A 15,233-nucleotide genomic window follows, 5' to 3' on the forward strand; every position below is an offset into this window, starting at 1 on the left:
GCTATGTCAACTATGTGATACATGTTCTTTATATAAAGTAGATTTAAAAATGTCAGGACATTTTTACAAAGAGAAATTAGGTATTTCTGATACAACTACAACTTAATATTTAGTACTTCTTTCTTTTAAATTATGATTAATACTCAGAATTCATTTTAAGTTCATAACATTCATATTTTTAATGAAGTAGGTGGTATATGCAACTAAGAGATTATTGTGATATGTCCATATATTATTTGAACTTGGTTATCTGTATTTAGTGTGGGTGTGAATAAAAAAGAACACTTTAGAGATCATACAAGAGTTAAGGCTCTTGCTCTGCATGAAATGACCCTGATCCAATTCCCAACACTTATCCTGGACATCAGTAGAAGTGACCCCTGAAAACTTCTGGTGTGGCCCAAAACCATCTCCCAAGATAAGAATTTATTTGTAGACAAAAAAAGCAACACTACAACATGCTTCCAAGAAAGTTAAAAAACAACACCATGGGAGAAAATATAGACCATCTATCTGATATGAAACTGGCCTTCAAAATGAAGAAGACTTACAGAACCATAGAAAAACTACCAAATCAGAAAGAGGACAAAAGTAAACTTGGTTTATGATTGCATAACTGAAATGGGAGTCATAACTGAAATGGGTGGCAAACCACCACCTGAAACTGGCAGTGGGGAATACAGAAATAGGCATCTGAGACCACATTTGAAATACCAAAAGCTGCAGGAGCCAAAATCATATAGGAATACTTTATAGGGTAACAGTGAAGGCTAGAATTTGGCTTAGAGAAAGAACAAAATCTAGTGTTCCCCTGTATACTTTCCATAGTCCCATCAAACTCTGATGGTAAAAAAAAAAATTGGGGCAAATCCCCTTATGTTTCAAAAGTCACCATTCTGAGTGAAAACTGTGAAGAACATCCCTCCCCCCCCCCCAACAACAAAGGTGTGCCTTCTTCAGGAAGTCATTTACTGGGATTCTATCTAACCTGTGAAAAGGGATCTAAGATAAATAAAGTCTTCACTAATATTTCTGTCTCAACTAATGGCGGATTGGTGTGGGAACAGCTGCAGGAAGTATAATCCTAGAGATTTTGAACCACTAAAATAACTGAGATTTAATATAGGGTTATAAATCACTTTGTCTCCCAACTCACCAACATCTACAGGAGTCCAGTGCAGAACAGTGGATCATAACAGAACTGCATGACACAGCTGTTTCTGTAAAAAACCAAAGTCAAAGGGCCAAAAGAAAAGAAATGCTAAGACTGAAGCTTCTGGCACTAATAGCTGCAACAAGCATAAAGCACAGCCCAACTCCTACTCAGAGTAACAGTAAAATTCACAGTGTAAGTCTCATTATCTCAGATCCTATCTTCCAATATATCAAGTTCAACTTGAAGCCAAAATTACAACACATTATAAAAGACAAGAAAAATGGGGCCGGAGAGAGAGCATGGAGGTAGGGCATTTGCCTTGCATGCAGAAGAGTGGTGGTTAGAATCCCGACATCCCATATGGTCCCCTGTGCTTTCCAGGAATGATTTCTGAGTGTAGAGCCAGGAGTAATCCCTGAGCACAGCCGGGAGTGACCCAAAAAACAAAAATCAAAAAAAAAAAAAAAAAAAAAAAGACAAGAAAAACAGGCTGAGGCAATAGAGTAGATAACAAATGCAAATTTGGGTATGAGAGATTTGGGAACTATGAGATAGAGGGCATTTGAAATCAGTAAAATTAAGATGTTCATGGCTCCACATGAAAATGTGAGTAGCGGGGCCGGGCGGTGGCGCTGGAGGTAAGGTGCCTGCCTTACCTGCGCTAGCCTAGGAGACGGACCGCGGTTCGATTCCCCAGCGTCCCATATGGTCCCCCAAGCCAGGAGCGACTTCTGAGCGCATAGCCAGGAGTAACCCCTGAGCGTCACCGGGTGTGGCCCAAAAACCAAAAAAAAAAAAAAAAAGAAAATGTGAGTAGCATGTAAAAACAACTAAAGTAAGGAGAGAGGTAGAAATTCAAAGAATTAAAGTGAAATGCTAGAAATCAGCAACACTATCAGAAATGACCAATAACTTTGATGTATTCTTCAACAGAGAGTAGGACATGCCGAGGAAAGATAATGCAAATATGAAAAATCATACTAATATGCAAAGAGAGAAAGAGATTAAAAGAGAGTAATTTCTGAGCACAGAGCCAAGAGTAACTCCTGAGTGCTGATGGTATGTTGCCCCCTCTCCCCCCCCACACACACACACAAAGAAAACTTGAAGATCTATACAAGAAAATCTTGCACTGGGTGTAGAGATTTTAAAAGAAAATTTCTAAACAGAAAAGTTGAATAAAAACTGTGCACATGAGATTTTAGAAGAGATCAAAGATTAGCATAAGACCTGAAAAATGTCACGCATCACACATAAAATGGAAATATCTGATGAAAAACAGAAGTTAAACAAGAATATCATAACTTATCTATTCAATGAATATTAAAGTCAAATTTACAGCCACATTTTTGGATGCAACTTTTACTAACATACAAAGATCACAAAACAAGATTTGTGGTCCTAACCTTATTTCTAAATGTATCATCTTCGCTGTTTTCGTCTGGAATTTCTTTACTGTAAATTTTAGTTTTATCTTTAGCTGTGTTATGTATATTTTTGCCAATGTGGTTCAAAATAAGATATGCATAAGACTTAAATGTTATATTCATTTTAAATAAGGTTGGTAGTTGTGAGTTTCCTAAAAATATCTTCTGTTCTTATCTCAGTTGTCATTGGTTTTCTTGGGTAAAAATATAAGTTCTATTTCTTTTTTGAATAGTTGTATATATTTCCTTTATCCTCTTAGATAATCGTATACGTCTCTAGAGGTAAGAGGGGAAGAGTAGTACTCCCAATCTTGTCCGTCTGGGATTCTGAAATAGTTCAACAAGCACCACTTTATTTTCAAGATTTTTCTGATAATGGTAGAATTACTGTGCTTCTGTGATTTCAATCTTAAGGTGTGCTGATAATACTCCACTTAATGTTAATCACATATAGTTTCATAACTGTTTGTGCCAGATTGCAGCTCAATATGTCCTAGTGACCAACCCTATGATAGACCATTCGAAACTGCCTTGTTTAAAACATTAGACCAACAAGTTATATGTAATTAAAACAGTGTGGTAATTAATAGTTCTTTTGTTTACTTTGGTTTGGGGGCCACACTCAAAGGTGCAGCTTCACTTCTAGCTCTGTGCTTAGGGATCACTCCTGAAAGTGCTCAAAGGAACATATGTGGTCCTAATGATCAAACCAATATCAGCTGTACAAAAAATTAGCTTCAATTCGATACCAATTACAAAAATATACAGGGAATGTCTCATCTTATTGTTCTATTTAAATACTGGTATATCAACAGTTTACTTCCTAGCCATTTCTTGTTAACATACGTCTAAAATCAATCTAAACCAGGGGTCTCAAACTCAATTTACTTGCGAGCCGCAGGAGGCAAAGTAGGAGTGATCCTTGAGTGTAAAGTCAGTAGTAAGCCTTGAACATTGGAGGGTGTGACACAAACAACTAAAACAAAACAAAACAAAACAAAAAAAGATTCCTCAAGGCAGGGCCACAAAATGTTGTACGGAGGGCTGCAAACGGCCCGCAGTCCGCGAGTTTGAGACCCCTGATCTAAACTTAAAGCTCAACCAGTATAACTAAAAGTTAATGCAGGTGGGAGGTGGAGGGACTTAACGCAATAGTCAGGAGTCACTTCTGCTAGGAATCAAACCCAGGCTCCAGCATACAAAGCATGTGATCAGTCCATCTCTCCATCTAACAAACATTTTCTTTTACACTTTTTTGGGGGGATGGTGGCACACCTGACAATACTTAGGGGTTACTCCTGGCTCTGCAATCAGAAATTACTCTTGGCGAGCTGAGGGAACCATATGGGATTCCAGGGATCAAATCCAAGTCAGCCATCTGCAAGCCAGGTTTCCAAACTGCCATACTATAGTTCTGACCCTTTCTTATACACTTAAAAAATATCTCCTAAGAAAAGAGAGAGAGAGGTAAAAGGAAATGTGCCCTAGTAAAGGGAGGTGTACATTGTTTGACTAAAACTCAACCATCAACAATTTTGTAATCATGGTGCTTACAAAAAGTACTATTTTTAATTATTTTAATACAATAAACATCTACCATTATTTTCATTCTTCACATACTCTGCTAATCAATTTTTCATAATACTTAGTAATATATACTTATACATGCCTAAACTATGTGTATCAAGACTTAAGATCATCATTATTTTACTTAAAATTCATAACCAACTTTGCCAAGTCACTTCCATAAGGAAATAAACATAATAAATAAATAAAAACCATGAGGCAATGCTTCTTTAAAGATTAAGGGATGATGACATCCTAAAATATATTTTACTCCTTTTCTTAAAATATAAAATAAATTTAAATCTACAGCTATCCTATTACTATACTGTTACAGAAATATTTTCATGATTGCCTCAGTAGTTTTAATGATTGACTCATAATCTTCAATTATGGTCTCAATACAATTTTAACACATCCCAAGACAGCAATTAAATTACCTAAAATTATTCAGAACACAATGTTAAACTTGGCAATTACATAACCAAATAAAACACCCTAGTCTTAGAAGATTGACAATAGTAGTGGGATGGATGTGAAACACTATATGTCAAAAACTCAGATATAAATAAATTTGTAAATCACAAGGCTTTAAAAAAAAGTTTAAAAACAATATATTAGGGGCCAAAGTGATATCACAGCGGTAGGGTATTTGCCTTGCATGCAGCTTCCCAGGACAGATCTGGGTTCGATTCCGGCATCCTAGATGGTCCCCTGAGCCAGGAGCAATTACTGAGCGCATAGCCAGGAGTAACCCCTAAGTGTCACCAGGTGTGACCCAACAACCAAAAAAATTTAAAAAAAAATTAATCTAGAATTGAAATGTGTGAATTGAACAGTAGATATCCACACTTATATTTCTTGAGAACTACCATTGCTGGAGGCACACTCATTTCTATCCAATTTGATCAAGAAACGAGAATAAGCATCTCCAAGTCTCAATGGCAAGAGCTATCTTAAAAGTGATTTATTTTTCAGTATCAGTCGTCAATTAAAAGCATTTTTTTCTCCAGACAGCCAAACTAAATGAAGTTTGCTGCACATAGACCAAAAGACTGTTAAGTATCCTATGTCATATCTCCAACAGACTCAAGCAAGGCACGGTTTCTTTCAGTCTGGATTAAATGTGAGAAAACGCAATTCAGATTTCCAGAAACAAGAGTGGCATATTTTCCAGTAAAGTGTCTTGTTCTCATTTTACTATTTTAAGAGTTCTGATCACTCCCAGTGTCACTGTGTGGCAAGATCTGATTTCTGGTAGCTGCTGCATGAGTCTTTTCTAAAAACCATTTCCAAAAGCTTTCTTGATTCGTTTTTAATTCATTGTATTTATACACAAAATACCATTTCAATGGCCATGTGCCAGGATCGAGGGAAAGAGCGTGGTAGAATTTCAGTTGACTTTGTTCAAGGAAATTATTTTAAATTAATGTGGCTACTGAACCCCTGCCATCCTTAACCTCAGAAAATAGATTCCTTCTAATTTTTTTTTTTTTTTGCTGGAAGCATTTATTTATTTAAGTTAAATCCCAGCTCATGAATGTTGACCATAAAGGAGTATAAACCTTCCTGCTACTATTTTAGCCTCTTTTTCTAAACATGGGCCAGCACATGTTTGCTGCATTAGTATGCACGGCCAGATCACCACCCGTAAGTGAAATCATCGATGTAATTGTGGGTAGAATCTTTCACTTCCATGCCCGTCAGCCAAAGAGAACAAGGCAGTTTTGTTTTCAGAATGCAACAATCTGATCTCTGGTTTACTAGATGGTGCTCAAGAGTAGTTTTCCATATGTTTCTCTTCAGAGAGAATCTGACATCAGCAGGGCTTACCTTCACCAGTGAATGCAGGCTTTTTTCGCCAAACATACCCCAGAGGAAGGTCAGGTCTTCCTGTCTGTCCGCATGTGGCTGCAGCTGGGCTGGCAGAGCAGCCAACAGCTCGTATAGACCTATAAAATGAAAATAAAACACAGTGTAATCTGGGTCCAATCTCATTCATTCCGCGTAAGGTGTGTGTCAATGGCGGTTGGGACATGTCATTTGTCCTGGATTTGTATTTGGGCCCAACAAGCAAAAATATGCCTTCCAAAGCATGAAAGAAGCTTGAAGAGGCTTCAATCCCAAAGGCATCTGTCTGCGTTCACAAGCTAGTGTTTTACCCTTGCACTGTTGTCAACATGCCATTGCAGTTCATGCTGACATAACCCAAGACAGAAAATGTGTGTGTAGGGCTTTCAAGAAAAAGAAAATGCATACATTCCTTCCCTTAATCATTATTACATTTCCCTGAGTGCTGGCCAAGGAGTGAAATGAGTCATGAATAGGAAAAACTTCCTTAGACGAGCAGAAAATTGATAGAGCGGTTCGTTAAAAAGCTTTTGTGGTTTCCAAACAGTTCCTAAGCCATAGCTTCCAAAACACTGGCCTTATCTCATTGTCTAAAGTCAAGTTCCCAAACTGGGAGAAAGGGTGAAGGCCAACATTGATGCTGCAATGCATGGGTATGGTGTGTTGGCACAGTTTGACAGTACAGGACCAAACCCCTTAACACCAAAATTAAATTGGACTGTGGTTTGGGCTGGTAGGTGATGGCCTCTGAATGTCATAGAACAGGCAGGCATTTCTGGGGTTGTTTCTGACTTCCGGCAGCCTCAGGGGAGACAGTAGTAGAGTTCCCAGTAGCAGGCCACATCCACCATCCATCTTCTACAGAGCCATCAGATTCCTGTCCAAGAACATGTCTTAAGAGTAGCTGCCAGCGATTTTGCAGGACGGAGGCCTGGCAGAAGACAAATCAACTCATAGCACATGTTTCATTTTCCAGTGGGATGACATAAGGTAAAAAGGACAAAATTCCTTTTAGCTCTGCTACAAAAACACCCAGATTTCCTGGGATCTGCTACGCTGGCCCCGAAGCTTACACACAGCACTGCTATTGCCTCTGATCTGAGTTAGTGCTGCAGTTCTTCCTAAGGGCAGTTTTACAAGCTAGGTAACTAATGAAAAGCAAGATGTTATGAGCGACTAATTGGGGGTGTCTGTTACCTTCCTCAAGCATTATTATAGGCTGATCACTAGTGATAATGCACAGCCAAATGCATTAGTTCTACTTTCAAAGCTGTATAATGTAACTTGAGATATTTGATTAAACTCAAAGTCCTCTGTTTAGGCAAAAAGATCTACAATACCCTGGGAGACAAAGGGAAGAAGGCTTTCCCAATGAAATATTCTTAATAGTTTATATTTGCTCACTTTATATATTACATACATACAGATACACACAGAGATTATTTAAACTGCCAACACCATTGTGGTTGAGTGAGAAGCTCAAACTATGAAATTGGGCTTTTTAAAGAAAGGCAGAAAGTCACCATTCTTAATTTCTGGGGTACTAAAAATAATGAATTATTCCTTGGTAATATGATTTATTTGATTAATGATAGTTCAACCATGATGTTATTTATGTGACATAGTTCTTGGAGCATTAAAATAGTTAATACATGTGAACAGTCCCTGGCACATGGAAAGTACTCAGTATGTTTCTTATGTCAGAGTTTCAACCATTGTTATTAATTACTATTGTCATTCATCATTATTATTACTGAAAGAGCAATCTGTTTGGATCAAACAGAACTTGGAAGAAATCCTAGACCTGCACATTAAGGCATTTCACCTCACTTATCTGAATCTTGTTTCCCAGAAGTGTTGAAAAAGAAATGACAACCTAATCATGTAGTAAAATTACACAGACCAAAATACACAAACACACACATAAATGCATACACAGTTGGTAAAATCTGGAAAAGGTCAAACAGGAATGTCTCCTAGTTACACCAGATGTTAGCACCAGAGGAAAAAAAAGGAGAAGCACCCACAAGTTCTCACTGCATTTTTCGTAGAACATGTAAATCTACAATTATGTCAAAACAAAAGTTTAAAACAAGGCATCGTAGCAAATAGCATTTCCTGGAATAATACGCACGGCAGCATTCGACTCCATGATTGACACAAAGTAGGCATTCATTAAAAAAAAAATAAAGTATATTCCTGAACATGATTCCATAAGAAGGAAAATGGTACTTCACTGTCATGCTTCAAGGTCAAAGCAACTTAGCTATAAATTCCAACCGGATGCAATATACCAGTGAGAAATAAAGCTGCCCAAGTCTATTACACATGGAAATTGTTAACTTTACCCAAAAATTGCTCAACTTTTATGAGAAAAAAAATAAGTATTTTTTTCAAGTCATCTCTCCACAAAAATATTTTTTCCTTATAGGTGTGCACTATTAGGTATTGACTAATGCAACCCCAACTTCTAAGCCACCCAAGTTTGGTACTCAAGTTATGGCAGCAAATCCCACATCAGGGAAGCCCAGACCAAAGCCAGAAGATATAAGACAGTGCCAACTAGAAATCAGATAGGTAGAGGCCAGAGATAGATGTGGTCTCAGTATGGGCAACAGATAACTTCCATTCACATAAATTATGCAGACTCTAGAAACCAACTCAGTTCATGCCCAAAGCTGAGCCAATGTTCTAACACGTGCTCTAAAATATCCTTACATTCATTCCCAGGGGTTCCAATAGTGAAGAACATTTCAAGTTCAAATGTGATTAGTTCGTGATATCTAGAGAGCAAATAATGAAAGTGTGGATAACAAGCAGGATCTTTGAAATATGTTACAGAAATTGGGCCAGAGAAATAGTACATTCAGCCAAGCCGGGTTAGAGTCCCCTGCGTTCCATAAGGTCCCCTAAACTGAATTACCAGGAATGATTCCTGAGTGCAGAGGCAGGAGTATGCCTTGAGTACCACCAGGTGTGGCCCAAAAAATTAACCATGATTTAAATAAAATAAAATATAAAATTTTTTATAGAAATCTATTTTTTTCCTTGAGTAAGAACTAGGGTAGTAAAAAAAAAAAATCACTCTACTCTCTGGCTGCTCAAGCTCACAAGAACTTCATCACAATGAACATTATAGGAAATCTCTGAAAGCAGCTCTGTTCATGGATTTAAAGACCAAAGACAAAGTGGACAAGATCCTTTACCTCAGGAGTTTACAGCACAGAGGACAAGCACTGCAATACCCTTAAGAACAGGAGTAGAGATAAAGAAAGAGGTCAACTCCTCTGAAGAATGGTGACAGCAGAAAACTCTGCAGCAAAGAAGTTACCATCTGAGGCTCGTTTTAAAAGATTTTATTCCAAAGAGTCAACATTTGAGGTCTGATATTCAGAGCATTAAGTTTGCCACTGGGGCTATAACTAAAAATAGAATCCACCACTATACTCCACCCATAACTCTTACATGACACAGAATATATATCAGATGTGCCCAAAGTTAAAGAAATCCAAAATATCTGATCTCTATTTGCCCAAGATGCAAAACATGTTTTCTTCCAAGTAAAATATATAACTGCTGATGAAACATCTTATTTCTAAGGGCTCTAGTAAGATGTTGATGTCTGCTTATAATATTGTTATAATTATAAACACATATTTTCGATTACTTACTAAAATATATTATCTTCTTTTTGCTCCACCTACACACTTTATGCAACCCTTTGTAAAAATTCCTCACAATGACTTCCTGATCATAATACTACTTAGGTTCTAGGTAAGTTCTTTAGAGAGTCAACACTTTGCGTTTTTTGACTACAGAGAAATTATTAAGTATTTGGGTAAAGCTCATCAGTATTTTGTTTGTCCTGGAATGATATGTTTTTATACTAAACGTTCTTAAATTACTTCTTTTTTAAAAACAACTTTATTACATACATGATTGTGTTTGGGTTTCAGTCATGTAAAGAACACCCCCCATCACCAGTGCAACATTCCCATCACCAATGTCCCATGTCTCCCTCCTCCCCACCTGACCCCCGCCTGTACTCTAAACAGGCTCTCCATTTCCCTCATACATTCTCATTATTAGGACAGTTCAAAATGTAGTTATTTCTCTAACTAAACTCATCACTATTTGTGGTGAGCTTCCTGAGGTGAGCTGGAACTTCCAGCTCTTTTCTCTTTTGTGTCTGAAAATTATTATTGCAAGAATGTCTTTCATTTTTCTTAAAACCCATAGATGAGTAAGACCATTCTGTGTCTTTCTTTCTCTCTCTGACTTATTTCACTCAGCATAATAGATTCCATGTACATCCATGTATAGAAAAATTTCATGGCTTCATCTCTCCTAACAGCTGCATAATATTCCATTGTGTATATGTACCACAGTTTCTTTAGCCATTCATCTGTTGAAGGGTATCTTGGCTGTTTCCAGTTTTGCTATGGTAAATAGTGCTGCAATGAATATAGGTGTAAGAAAGGGATTTTTGTATTGCATTTTTGTGTTCCTAGGGTATATTCCTAGGAGTGGTACAGCTGGGTCGTATGGGAGCTCAATTTCCAGTTTTTGGAGGAATCTCCATATTGCTTTCCATAAAGGTTGAACTAGACGGCATTCCCACCAGCAGTGGATAAGAGTTCCTTTCCACATCCCCGCCAACACTGCTTGTTCTCATTCTTTATGATGAGTGCCAATCTCTGGGGTGTGAGATGGTACCTCATAGTTGTCTTGATTTGCATCTCCCTGATGATTAGTGATGTGGAGCACTTTTCATGTGTCTTTTGGTCATTTGTATTTCCTCTTTGTCAAAGAGTCTGTCCATTTCTTCTCCCCATTTTTAGATGGGATTACATGTTTTTTTCTTGTACATTTTTGTCAGTGCCTTGTATATTTTGGAGAATAGCCCCTTGTCTGATGGGTATTGGGTGAATAGTTTCGCCCACTCAGTGGGGGGCTCTTGTATCCTGGGTGCTATTTCTTTTGAGGTGCAGAAGCGTCTCAATTTAATATATTCCCATCTGTTAATCTCTGCTTTCACTTGCTTGGAGAGTGCAGTTTCCTCTTTGAGGTGCCTTTAGTCTCAATGTCCTGGACTGTTTTACCTACATGCTGTTCTATGTATCTTATGGTTTCGGGTCTGATATCGAAGTCTTTCATCCATTTGGATTTAACCTTCATACATGATGTTAGCTCGGGGTCTAAGTTCAATTTTTTGAAAGTGGCTAGCCAGTTGTGCCAACACCACTTGCTGAAGAGGCTTTCTTTGCTCCATTTAGGATTTCTTGCTCCTTTATCAAAAATTAGGTGATTGTATGTCTGGGGAACATTCTCTGAGTATTCAAGCCTATTCCACTGATCCGAGGGCCTGTCTTTCTTCCAATACGGTACTGTTTTGATAACTATTGCTTTTTAGTACAGTTTAAAGTTGGGGAAAGTAATTCCTCCCAGATTTTTTCCCAATGATTGCTTTAGCTATTCGAGGGTGTTTATTGTTCCATATAAATTTCAAAAGTGCCTGATCCACTTCTTTGAAGAATGTCATGGGTATCTTTAGAGGGATCGCATTAAATCTGTACAATGCTTTGGGGAGTATTGCCATTTTAATGATATTAATCCTGCCAATCCATGAGCAGGGTATGTGCTTCCATTTCCGTGTGTCCTCTCTTATTTCTTGGAGCAGAGTTTTATAGTTTTCTTTGTATAGGTCCTTCACATTTTTAGTCAAGTTGATTCCAAGATACTTGAGTTTGTGTGGCACTATTGTGAATGGGGTTGTTTTCTTAATGTCCATTTCTTCCTTATTAATATTGGTGTATAGAAAGGCCATTGATTGGGCCCAGAGATATAGCACAGCGGTGTTTGCCTTGCAAGCAGCCGATCCAGGACCTAAGGTGGTTGGTTCAAATCTTGGTGTCCCATATGGTCCCCCGTGCCTGCCAGGAGCTATTTCTGAGCAGACAGCCAGGAGTAACCCCTGAGCATCGCCAGGTTGGCCCAAAAACCAAAAAAAAATAGTGTGTTAATTTTGTGGCCTGCCACCTTGCTATATGAGTCTATTGTTTCTAGAAGCTTTTTCGTAGAGACTTTATGGTTTTCTAGGTAAAGTATCATGTCATCTGCAAACAGCGAGAGCTTGACTTCTTCCTTTCCTCTCTGGATTCCCTTGATATCTTTTTTTTTGCCAAATCGCTATAAAGAGTACTTCCAGTGCTATGTTGAATAGGAGTGGTGAGAGAGGGCAGCCTTGTCTTGTGTCACAATTTAGAGGAAAGGCTTTCAGTTTTTCTCCATTGAGGACAATATTTGCTTCTTGCTTGTGGTAGATGGCCTTAACTATATTGAGAAAGGTTCCTTCCATTACCATCTTGCTGAGAGTTTTGATCAAGCATGGGTGTTGGACCTTATCAAATGCTTTCTCTGCGTCTATTGATATAATCATGTGATTTCTATTTTTCTTGTTGATGTTGTGTATTATGTTGATAGATTTATGGATGTTAAACCATCCTTGCATTCCTGGGATAAAACCTACTTGATCATAGTGGATGATCTGAATCCTATTTGCCAGGATATTGTTGAGGATCTTTGCATCTGTATTCATCAGTGATATTGGTCTGTAATTTTCTTTTTTGGTAGCATCTCTGTCTGGTTTAGGTATCAAGGTGATGTTGGCTTCATAAAAGCTATTTGGAAGTGTTACTGTTTTTTTTTGATTTCATGAAAGAGTCTTGCCAGGATTGGTAGAAATTCCTCTTGAAAGGTTTGAAAGAATTCATTAGTAAATCCATCTGGGCCTGGACTTTTGTTTTTGGGCAGACATTTGATTACTGTCTTAATTTCCTCAATAGTGATGGGGGTGTTTAGATATGCTATATCCTCTACATTCAACCGTGGAAGATTATAAGAGTACAAAAATTTAACCATTTCTTCCAGGTTTTCATTTTTAGTGGCATAGAGTTTCTCAAAGTAGTTTCTGATTACCCTTTGGATCTCTACCATATCAGTAGTGATCTCTCCTTTTTCATTTCTAATACGAGTTTTCAAGTTTCTTTCTCTCTCTTTCTTTGTTAGTTTTGACAGTGGTCTATCAATCTTGTTTATTTTTTCAAAGAACCAACTTCTGCTTTCATTGATCTTTTGGATTGTTCTCTTCTATACTTTCTTTGAGTTCTTTGAACATCTTCCATATTGCAACTCTAAACTCCTTATCTGAGAGACTGGCTAGTTGGTTGCTCATGTTCAAGTCTTCAGAGTTGCCATCGTCATTCTCTATGTCTGTCGCTGGCCTGCGTTGTTTCCCTATTGTCACACTTGTTTTGTGGGTTTTTCTTTTTCTTTTTCTTTTTTTTTTCTTTTTTTTTTTGGTTTTTGGGCCATACCTGGCATTGCTCAGGGGTTACTCCTGGCTGTCTGCTCAGAAATAGCTCCTGGCAGGCATGGGGAACCATATGGGACACCGGGATTCGAACCAACCACCTTTGGTCCTGGATTGGCTGCTTGCAAGGCAAATGCCACTGTGCTATCTCTCCGGGCCCGTATTGTGGGTTTTTCTACGTGTTGTGGTTGTATTCATTGGCTGAATGATGTGCACGGCTGGGAAGCGAAGCAGAGCGGCTGTGCTCCTCTGGTTCTACCCTTTCTATGCTTGTAAACTCACTTCCAGGGGAAGCCGAGCCGTCCTCAGATGAGCCACACACAGGATGAAATCAGGCCAAAAATGGAGCACAGCGCAGAAGACAGGCAGATAGGGGTGCTGGCATCTGAGTTCCAGCAGAGTTCAGTAGTTTTCTCTTTCTGGGCGTGTAAGCCCAGCTCCAGGGATAGCTCCAGGGATAGCTCCAGGGAAGGCGAGCTGTCCACAGATGAGCCACACACAGGATAAAATCAGGCCAAAAATGGAGCACAGCACAGAAGACAGGCAGATAGGGGTGCTGGCATCTGAGTTCCAGCAGAGTTCAGCCTCCAGCACAGTTCTTAGAGTGATTTTTTTCTTCTTGTTTCAATGGTGTTCTTTCCTTAGAAAGAGCGCACGGCCACGTAGCGAAGCAGAGAGGACGTGCTCTGCTGGAGCCTCTTTTCGGCCCACTCCCAAGAGGTACAAGTGACAGGACAGGAGACAGACACACACACAGGCAGCACTCACAATTTCTCATGGTCGGGCCCTACTGGGCAGACATAGTTTCGTCCTTAAATTACTTCTTAAATTATTTTTAAGTACACCTATTCAGGCTCTTAGAATTTGCAAGTGAGATGTAAATTTAAGCCCTCTTCAAAGAGCATCTAAGCCCAGTTTGACTCCTTTCCTTCATCTCCCTTTAAAACCAGTCTTCCCTGGGATTGAGAGAGTGAGAGCAACAGGTAAGGTACAAGCAGCTGATTCAAGGTTTGAACATGGGCACTGTATAGGGTGCCCTGAGCTACGCTAGGAGAGATTCATAAGCATAAAACCAGAAATAAGCCCTGGACAAAGCTGAGTATAGCCCAAACCCTTCTCTCTCTCTTCCCCCAATAATTTTATCTTATTTTATTTTATTTTGGTTTTGGGGCCACACCTGGCAATGCTCAAAGGTTATTCTGGTTCTAATCTCAGAAATCACTCCTGGCAGGCTCAGGAGACCATATGAGATGCCGAGGATCAAACAAACCCCAGGTCAGTCACGTGCAAGCAAATGCCCTATCCACTATGTTATTGTTCCACCAGCCCCCAAATAATTTTTGTTTGGTTTTTGGGCCACATCCGGTGATGCTCTAGGGTTACCCCTGGCTATACGCTCAGAAATCACTCCTAGCCAGGGGATTGAATCGCGGTCCATCCTAGGCTAGCAAGGGCAAGGCAGATGCTTGTGTCATTGCTCCGGCTCCCAAATAATTTTTAAATAAAGAAATCTCTCCATGGTCTCCCCTCAAAACAAGATGGTAGGCTATAAGACAATAACTGCTTCTTTCAATCTTCTTGCGTGAAATGACTAACAGTGAAAGTTCACTGCAAAGAGATTTTGCAAAAAGTTGTATATAAGGCAGCTCTTTTTTCTCAGAGATTGGGACGGGGGAAAAAGTCTTACTTTATATTTGGGTACATATATATAGTTGACACTGTTAAGATTGTAGTAAAGCACTGCCAAAAATTTACTTCATTAAAATACTCCCAAAGAGAAAAAAGAAAGTAACATTTTAAGATTCATGTATTTTACATACTGAGGTTAAAAGAAGCAACAACTAAAATAGGTCAAGGATTATCT

General features: G+C 38.7%; 1 protein-coding gene across 1 annotated transcript in view; it reads right to left on the bottom strand.

Annotated features, from left to right (window-relative positions):
- Nucleotides 1–15,233, bottom strand: part of MPP7 (MAGUK p55 scaffold protein 7) — a 249,090-nt gene that overhangs the window by 113,216 nt on the left and 120,641 nt on the right. The window contains exon 3 of the mRNA XM_049777483.1: nt 5,980–6,098. Coding sequence (XP_049633440.1) covers nt 5,980–6,098 — 119 coding nt within the window. The remainder of the gene's footprint in view (nt 1–5,979; nt 6,099–15,233) is intronic.

Source organism: Suncus etruscus, chromosome 7 (genome assembly GCF_024139225.1).
Source record: "Suncus etruscus isolate mSunEtr1 chromosome 7, mSunEtr1.pri.cur, whole genome shotgun sequence".
In the NCBI taxonomy this organism is placed as follows: Eukaryota; Metazoa; Chordata; class Mammalia; order Eulipotyphla; family Soricidae; genus Suncus; species Suncus etruscus.